The sequence below is a fragment of the Condylura cristata genome, unplaced genomic scaffold (genome assembly GCF_000260355.1).
Source record: "Condylura cristata isolate star-nosed mole 26May11 unplaced genomic scaffold, ConCri1.0 scaffold00019, whole genome shotgun sequence".
Taxonomy (NCBI): Eukaryota; Metazoa; Chordata; class Mammalia; order Eulipotyphla; family Talpidae; genus Condylura; species Condylura cristata.
Window position 1 is genome coordinate 16,889,098 of NW_004567120.1, and position 10,285 is coordinate 16,899,382.

The 10,285-nt window shown below is 33.2% G+C and overlaps 1 protein-coding gene across 2 annotated transcripts in view; it reads left to right on the forward strand.

Annotated features, from left to right (window-relative positions):
• The window catches only part of COL4A5 (collagen, type IV, alpha 5), a 164,169-nt gene that overhangs the window by 116,170 nt on the left and 37,714 nt on the right, over positions 1–10,285 (forward strand). For both annotated transcript variants that reach the window (XM_004685697.2, XM_004685696.2), the window contains exons 34-36: positions 273–371; positions 1,669–1,758; positions 2,436–2,575. In XM_004685697.2, the coding sequence (XP_004685754.1) occupies positions 273–371; positions 1,669–1,758; positions 2,436–2,575 (329 nt within the window). The remainder of the gene's footprint in view (positions 1–272; positions 372–1,668; positions 1,759–2,435; positions 2,576–10,285) is intronic.

Sequence of the window (10,285 nt, forward strand, 5' to 3'; positions counted from 1 at the left end):
TTGGGTGCTCTGTCTTTAAAGATGTCACTGAAGTGTATGCCGTGTAGTGTTTGACCCATCTTTGCTTCTAGGTATTTTATGGTTTCCAGAACTTGCATTTCTTAATGGTAGCAAAGAGAGAAGAGAGTGTAGTTCTCTTGGTTCATATTATATCAGAACATCATTGTTTCTTGTATTGCTCTCATAGTTATGAATTTGGGCAGTTTCTTTTGCCAAATTTGTTTAATGGATAGTGATAACAGCCTAACTTGTCTTAAACTTTTCCTTGAAAGGTTTTCCTGGAATTCCGGGGCCGAAAGGTTACCAGGGTTTGCCTGGAGACCCAGGACAACCTGGACTAACTGGACAACCTGGATTACCAGGACCATCAGGTAAGTATGAAATTGGATGGTTGATACAGAACCCTGGGAAAGTAATTATCTAGTCTTGGTAATGTGCTTTGGTAGCTACTGGGATATGGAGCTCTCCTTTAGCAATGGATCAAGTTTCTATAGAAACAATTTGTAAAAGCTGTTTTTTCTTCAGTTTATTCTTTTTGTGACAGTAAAATATATACTGAAACAGCAGTACATCCAATGTGCTGAGTTTTATTTACATAGATTTCAGTATATGCAAATAAAACAGTTATCTGGCAGGAACCTGAAGAATTCACCTTTTTTACTTCTTTGCCTTCCGACAAGGAAATCACTGCATCATGTGAAACAAATGTCTGTTGATTCTATTTTTTTCAAGTTTCTAGATATAAAATTTTCACAACATAGCTCAGTATTACGCTGTTATAGTGTTAATCACCCTTACCATGAACATGGATTTTTTTTTCATATTTTTAATGAAATTCTGTCTTGAAGCTTGTTAAATCATATTCTTCCATTTGGTCCCTTAAAGAATAAAAAGGAATTAGTTTCCATCATATGTGCCCTTAAAATTAGTTATTCTACTTTAAACTCAATACTATATGACTCAGTGAAACTGAAAGAGCAATTCTCTCCTTCACATCTTCTACATTCTCTTCTATAAGTTGATAGTCAGTGTAAAGGAAAAAATATAAAGAGAAAAATTTCAAAGCAATATTGTGGTCCTTGGGAAATATGTAGGTGACACCACAGAGCTCAAACACCTATGCTCTAAGAAGAATGTATGAACAAAGTAGCCATAATTGTTGGGGTGACAGTCTAGTACTTCTCTATCAACCTTATCTATTCCTGACTTGATATACTTGGGGTATATCAAGATTAGTAACCATTTTTTTTTCTACTTGGTCTCACATAATTAGACTCTAGTCAGATTCATTTTGAATCTCTAAAATACAAATTCATTATATTGGATTTATCTGTGATAAGTAAAGTAACAGCATTCATTGCATATAAAGATGAAACTTCAGGTGATTTGAATTGTTTTAGGGCAAGGAACTAGAAGTTCTAGTAAAGTTTTGCATTTTAAAATTAAGTATCAGGAAACTTCTGTTACTTTGACTATATTGTAATTTGTTCTTAAGGAGATTACATTTTGCCTGCTTTATACTGAATTAAGTCTATGGAACTTAATCATATATATAAGTTTTAACCCATCCGATCCCATGCTCATATTTTAATTGAAACCTATTGCAATAAATCAGGCAACCCCAATATTGGCTGACTTGTCATAGTTTTATCAATTTGCTTTTTCTAGGTCCCCAGGGTAATCCTGGTTCCTCTGGGAAACCAGGACTTACAGGACCTCCTGGACTTAAAGGAAGCATAGGTGATATGGGTTTTCCTGGTGAGTATAAAGTCTTCCAAATATTTATTCCTTTTGATAGAAAATTGTTCACTGTCTTTATTATACAGAAAAAAATACCGTGTTGATAGAATCAAACTGAGACAATATCTAAGGCAATTAATGGGTAATGCTCTTTCATTACACAAATATTTTAAATGGCAGTTAAGGGTCACACCATTAGAAACCTTAATAGTGAAAATTTATAAACTTCTTTCTCCAGCTCTTCCCCTTTTATATCAGCATTAGTAAGAAATAGGCTCCTGTATAATTCTGGTTAAAAAGTTCAGTAATATGCTCAAAATTTGTAGTGTTTTAAAAGTCTTTTTGCTTGGTGATATGCATCTTAGACTTGCCATAAAGAATATTTCGTAAAGCAGGGCCTCCCTCATGGCACAAGGGCTTAAGTCTTACCACTGTCAAGCTATCTCCAGCCACTGTGGCATGAGTTCAACCCCAGGCTAATGCACATGACTCCATAGACCTCTCCTGTCTCTCTTGCAGCTCCCTTCATCAGTGTATTTCAATAGATCTGCCTGTTCTGCTCCACACTCTGTCTGTGGTGAATCTTCTCATCCCCTGCACCTCTGACCTATACCCCAGTTTTGTATGCATAAATAAATAAAATAAATCTTATAAAAACACTTTCATAAATTTTGCATGTTCCATATTTTCAATAGGCCCTCAGGGTATGAAAGGGTCTCCTGGATCACCTGGAGTTTCTGGTGACCCTGGCTCCCCAGGATTACCTGGACAGAAAGGAGAAAAAGGTGATCCTGGTTTTTCAGGCATTGGTTTTCCAGGTCCTCCTGGCCCAAAGGTAAGCATACTCTAGGCACAAGCTTGACCAAATGTGATTTTTTCTTTAATTCTATGCTTTTCTAATCTTCATTAAGCAAATGATAGAATTAGATGGGATATGCTAGGTGAGACAGTGATTCTTTCCTTTTTCTCTTATATCATCAGGAAATATGTTTCAGGATTTATCCTACTCAAAAAAAGGAGGGGTTAATATGCTGGTTTCTTTGCTTTCCCTCTATCTTAATCTCTGCATGTTTCAGTAAATCAAAGGTATATTCCTATTAGTAATGGAGTTGTTTATTTTTGTCTTAATATTATTAACTAAATTGAAGAGACTTATAAAAAGTAACTTGTACAATTAATGAAAAAAATACAATATTATTTTGAACTGCCTATCTGAAGTACTTCTCTGAAAATAGTTGTTCACATATCCCTCTGTGCTACTATTCAATGTGAAAACTGGTGGCATTTCTCAAATGATCAAATTTTGAATTTGTTTTAAAATATTTGGACTTAACACATATTTAACAATTGCTTAATGCCATATAAAAATATAATATCTACTGACTTGTTAAAGTACTTTGTAAATCATGAAGTTCCATTTTGTGTTTTATATGTTTATATGTTGTAAATATTTTCTGCTATTCAACTGTCCTATGACATGTTTCATTATTCAATCAGACCACAAAGCTAGAAAAAAGAAATTGTGTTACTCACCCTCCATGGTATTAGTGTTAATACCTACTAAAATAAGAATTTACTGAATTATCATTTAATAGATTTAATAGTATCAAACACTATAGTTTCTTCCAGATGACCAACATATGCTGTAAGATAATCAGAAGTTTCTGCATATTAATCACAGATTAACAATATTAAGTATTAAAATTAATATTTTTCTCTCTTATTTAAATTTTATTATTTATATACACATACTTTTATAAAATAATAATACAGAAACATCATATGTAAAAGTGAAAATCTCCTTCACTAACTATCTTCGTTATTCCATTATCTCCCCATAGAGATCTGTTAGTATATTGGTATGTAACTGAATCCCTTGTATGCATACAAAATTGTTTTTTAGTACACATTGTATGCAACGTCATAAAATATATACTATTCTATATATTGTATTATCATATATCTTTTATCTTTCCTTTTCAAAACATATTTTAAGCTTTTTTATTGAAGTAACATTACATAATATAACATATAAAATTCAGGTATGCATTACTAAAAATCAACCTGTGATATACTACACTAAATTTACTAATATAAATACAATTCTGTCCTTCATTATGCATTTGACACGTTATACTCGATTTAACCACTCTCCTTCCCTTCTTATGACCATTAATTGTTCTTATGGTCTAAAAGTTTATTATGTTGTTTGTTTAAATTATTTATAATTAAACTCATTTGTTTGCTTCCTCTATATGCTATATGAATAAAATTTATTGTTTGTCTTCTTCTGTCTGATTTATTTCACTAAGCATAAATACCTTTTAGGTCTATCAGTGTTATTGCAAATGGCAGGATGCCATCTTTATAGCTGAATATTATTCCATTGTGTATATATTACATATACTGCATCTTTTTAAAAATTTGTTTCTTTTATTGAGTTAACATTAGTTAACAATATTGTCTGTTTTGAGAGTACAGGTTTGTATCTCTTCAAATGTATGTTACCAAATCATCACAGTACTACCAACTTTCTACATGAGTTGATTGGACCTCCTCTACCCTTTGCTCCCAAGCCCCTCTCTCCTGGTAACCTCAGTTCTGCAGTCACAATGCAAGGATTTGTTTTGCTTTGGTTTTGTCTGTTCCTTTGCTTTGTTTTATTATTATATTATACATATGAGTGAAATAATTCAGTATTTCTCTTTTGAGATACTTTGCTTAACATAATAAGTTGCATCCATGTTGTTGTAGATGGGAAGATTTCATTTTCTTATACCTTAGTAGTATTCCAATATATATTATATATTCTGTATTTTTCTAATCCAGTGCTCTGTTGTTTCCATAATGTGGTTATTATAAAGAGTACTCCAGTAAACATGGGAGTGCATGTATCCCTTTGATTGAGTGCTTTTGAGTTTTTCAGATGAATACCTGGAGGAGGATTTGCTGGATTATAGGGTAGATCCATTTTTAATTTTTTGAGAGACCTCCATACTGTTTTCCATAAAGGCTGCACCATTACATTCCCACTTATAGTGTACAAAGGTTACTTTCTCCCCCCCCCAACAATCTTACAAACTCTTCCTTCTGCTCTTTTTAATATAAGCTATCTTAACAAGTATGAGGTGATCTGTCATTTGATTGCTTATGCATAATAATAGGAGATGAAGAGCATTTTTTTTCTTTGTCTGTTGGCCCCTGTGTGTGTTTTCTTAGTGCTGTGCTTTAATCTGTTGTGACACCAGGGAGGGCCCCCTGTGTATATTTTCTTTGGAGAAGTGCCTGTTCAGATCTGCCCATTTTTTGACTGGTTTATTTGATTTTGTTGTTGTTGTTATTTCAGTTCTTTATATATTTTGGATATTAACCCCTTGTCCAGTGTATAATTTTCAATCACTTTTCCCCTTTTAGTAAGGTAGTGTTTAGCGTTAGCAATAGTTTATTTTACTATGTGGATATTTTTTAATTTACAATGGTATTTGCTCTGTTTTTTAAATATTTTTTTATTAATCAAATCTTTTTCTTGCATCATTGTAGTCCCCATAGTTCTGCCACCATTTCACCCGTGAACCTTCACCATATTCCATTCTGTTCATCCCTCCCCTATTTTGCCCCGCCTTCCTTTGCTGTAATCCTCAGTTCTGTGATCAGCATGCTTGTTTGACTTTTTCTTGATCTATCTTTTGCTTTCTCTATATTTCACCTATAAGTTAGACTATCCAGTACTTCTCTTTTTCTTTCTGACTAATTTCAGCTGGCATAATCCCTTCTAGCTCCATCCATATTTCCGCAAATGGCATGAGTTTTTCTTTTTGATCACTGAGTAATACTCTATTGTATCATTGTACCATGGCTTTTGATCCATTCATCTATTTTGGAGCATTTGGATTGTTTGTAAATAGTGCTGCTATGCAGAAGTTGTTTTAATTTGGTACAATCCCATTTGTTTATAATTGCTCTTTTTTTTGCAATTGGAACAGATTCACAAGTGTTTTACTTATGTTTTCTTCAATGTATTTAATACATATTGAGTCAATTTTTACATATGGTGTGAGGTAGTGGTCTAGTGTCACTTTGGCATACTGCTGTCCAGTTTTCCCTGCACCATTTATTGAAGAGACTTTTCCATCTCCGGTGTATATATATAGCTTCTATGTTTCAAGTTAACTGGCCATATAAATGTAAGCTTATTTCTGGGCTCTCAGTTCTATTACACTTACTTGTGTCTCTATTTTCATTATAATACCATCCTGTTATGATTACTGTCATTTTGTAGTATACTTAGAGTAAGGGAATATGATCCCTCTAGTTTTGTTTTGTTTCTCAGGATTGCTTTGGCTATCTGAGGTCTTTTGTGGTTTATATAAGTTTTACTAATGTTCTGTTACCTTGAAGAAGGCAATTGGAATTTTGATAGGGATTGCTGTGAACCTGAATATTGCTTTGGATAAGTTGTACATTTTAACACTATTTATTTTTCCAAGTCATGAGTATGGAAATATATTTCCATTTTTTAATGCCTTCTATGTTTTTTTTTTTAAGTGTCTTACGGTCTTCATTGTACAGATCTTTCACTTCATTTCTTCAGCTTATTCCTAGGTACTTGATTTTTTTTACTTACTTGTAAGTGGGATTGTTTTCTTGATTTATTTCTTTTCTAGCTGCTCGTTTATGTGTAGAAACATAACAGATTTTGCAACCTGCCATTTTATTATACTGATTTTGTTATTTCTAATAGTTTTTTAGTGTTATTTTTTCAGCATTAAATTATCATATCATCTGTGAATAACAATAGTTTTTCAGCATGGATTCCTTTTATTTCTTTTTCTCCCTGAATTGCTCTGGCAGGACTTCAATGCTATGTTAAATATAAAGGTTGAAAACAGACATCTAGTTTCATACCTGATCTCAGAGGAAAAGATTTTAGGTTTGCAACCTTTGAATGTGATGTTAGCTGAGGGTTTGACTTACATGACCTATACTGTGTTGAGGTATGTTCCTTCTATCTCCATTTTATTGAGAGTTTTGATCATAAATGAATATTAGATCTTGTCAAATTCTTTTTCTACATCCATTTATATAATTATTTTTATCCTTCATTTAGTTAGTGATTTGCATTTGCTGAACCACCCTTGATCCATGGTATACATTCCCCTTGGTCATCACATATGATCTCCTTTTAATGTGTTGTTGAGTTCAGTTTGCCATGATTTTCTTGAGCATTTTTGTACCTGGATTGCTCAAAGATAATAGTGTGTTCTTTAATTGTGATGTTTGTCTGTTTTTAGTATCAGGGTAATCTTGGCTTCATAAAATATATTTGGAATAATTTCTACTGCTTAAATTTTGGGGAAGAGTTTGAGAAGTATAGGTATTGGGTAATCTTTGACACTTTGATAGAACTCACTGCTAAAATAATCTGGTCTTGAATTTTGGTTTGTTTTGTTTGTAGGCTTTGATTACAGTTTCAACTGCCTTGTTGGTGATTGGTCTATTGTGATTTTCTATACTGATTCAGTCTTGGAAGTTTGTATAATTCTAAGAAAAAAAGAAAGAATATTCAACTAGACTCAGAAATGGAAGAGGGAGTATTAATAGCAATTTTGCAGGAGTTAAAGAAAATACTGTGAATAAATGTGCTCTGAAAACCTGGGATACTTAACCAAATTCCTAGAAACACATAATAAATCAAGAGACTGAATCATAAATTATCATTTTTTTTTGAAATAGACTTGTATCTAGTAAGAACATTGAATAAATAATAAGTAAAATCCTCCCAACAAAGACAGCCCAAGACCAGATGTTTTTTTTTTTAAAGATTTATTTATTCATACAGAACTGGGGTACAGGCCAGAGATGTGGAGGGTGAGAGGATTCACCAGAGACAGAGCAGGGAGCAGAACAGGCAGGTTGACAAAGTACGCTGCTGAGGGGAGCAGCGAGTGGGTCAGGAGAGGTCTGCCATGCCATGTGGATCTCCTCCAGGGCAGGCATGTGGGAATCGAACTCATGTGGAAGTGGCTTAAGCTTCTTAGTGCTGTGCTTTAACCTGCTGTGCCACCAGGGAGGGCTGACCAGATGGTTTTAATGGTGAATTACACCAGACATTTAAAGAAGTAATGCCAAAATTCCCAAGTTCTTCCTGAACAAAAAACTGGAAGCAGTAGAAACACTTCCAAATTCATTCTATAGTGACACCATACCCTGATTTCAAAACCAGATAAAGACACTATAAGTAAGGAAAGATGTAGGTCAATAAACTTTGTAAATCCAATTTTTGTTATAAAATCTTACAACAAAACAGTAGTACACCAAGCTCAATTATATATTGAAAGTGTTATACACCATGATAAAGGAATATTTATTTATGGAGTGCAGGAATTGTTCAATATACAAAAATCATTAGTGAAATACATAACATTAAAATTGACAAATCTCCACATGATCATTACAATTTAAACAAAAAAATAATTCTACAAAATTCACCCTTTCATGATTAAAAACAAATGACTGGGCCCTTCCTGGTGGCACAATGGGTTAGGACATAACACTGCAAGCTGGCCACACCTGCTTCAGTGTGAATTCGATCCCTGGCCCCGGAGGTGACCCACCTCCGGTATGGTATGGCATGGCAGACCTCTCCTGATCCTCCTGCTGCTCCTCTCAGCAGTGTACTTCATTGATGTGCCTGTTCTGCTCCCTACTCTGTCTCTGGCGATCCTCTCGCCACCCCTGCACCTCTGGTTTGTAGCCCAGCTCTGTATGAATAAATAAATTTTAAAAAAAAAGAAACAATTAACTAGGAATAGAATTAAATTACCTCAATATAATAAAAGCCACATATGAAATACCCATATCTAATATATCATATTCAATAATAAAAGTGTAATAAAGTAAGGATGAACATTCTTAGTCACCTATTCATTATTGTACTAGAAGTCTTATTCATAGCAGTTAAGCAAGAATAATGAAAGGCATCAAAATTAGTATGATAAAAATAAAATATATCTGTTCATAGATGATTCTTAGACATTTCACACTAAAAACTAACTTGTTGATGCCAAGCCCATCCTAGGAGAAACTACAGTATCTTCAACAAATGATATTTGAAGACCTGAATATGTACATACAGAATAATGAAACCAGGATTCTTCCCCTTACATCATATGTAAAAATTAACTCAAAATTAAGGATTAAAGACCTAAATGAAAGACCTGAAACTATAAAACTATTAAAAGAGAGCATGAGGGAAAAGCTTCATGGCATTACATCTGTCAATGATTCCTTGTTGATAATATCAAAAGATTGAAAAAGCAGCCCATGGAATGTGAGAAAATATTTGCAAATCAAATATATGATAAGGGATAAATTCCAAAATTATCTGAAGTGATTTTATAATTCAACAACAACAAAATCAACAAGCCAATTCAAAAAGAGACAAGATCTCAAAATAGATTTTTCCAAGAAGATACACATGAAATGATGCTCAACATCATTGGGGAAATGCACATCAAAACCACAGTAGGATTTGATGAACAAATCAGTAACTCTTTTCCTCACACTCCATTTTAAACATACTTTAAATTTGTGTGGCATATTTACTAAAATTGCACATACTGTGCTAGACATGGAATAGTGTGGTTTTACGATCCATATGTTTTTTCTCATGTTTCCTTTATTAAAATACCATTCAGTTGCACCTTTTGGCTACACTAAACTGATGTTTAGAACAATTTAATATTACTCCTTCCTTGAATGGTCAAGGGTACCTTAGAGTCCATTCTCTTATAAACTTTGTTCATAGTATTTTTTTTTTAAAGTTCAGCACCTTACTCATTGAATCTCATGCATCAGTGTTGACATGCTGAAGTAGTTTTAAGCCATTATTTATTAACATCTTCTCTTACACATTTCACAGCCTGGGAGAGCTAAGTAGCATGCAAACTTGAAGATCTTATTGTATACTCCCCTTTTGTATCACATATGAAAGTATCTGTGCATCCATTGCTTAATTTCACTATTATCAATATTGATGACAAAAGAAGAGACGATATATGGTATTGTATATGGTGTCTTTAGTCTGCAAATATACATAAAGCTGTAAAATTGAATAATTAGGTAGAAACCACAGCTTCCAAGTTATTAAGCTACTATTATATACTTATTTCCATTAATCAGGCTGTGGATTTCACCTTTTCAACAAACACTTTCAAGTAAAACAGAATTAGCTTTCTCACCAACTTTGATGTTTTCTGTTCTGTAAAGTGAAACAAGCTTATGATTTTACTCTAGGTCTTAGGTTGTAGTGTGGAATGGAAGAGAAGCTGCTGTTATTAAAAGATACAGAATAACTATGATCCAAGCGCTCATAAATTAACAATTTGAATTTTAATAGCCAAAAAAAGATAGTGGGATTATTAATCTTTCTATATGGATATTGTCCCAAACAGGGATTGATTTTACAGTTCTTACAAAAATACTTTTTCTCCCAACCCAATACTTTAAAAAATACGCCATGTCGAGAAAATAACAAAAATAATGA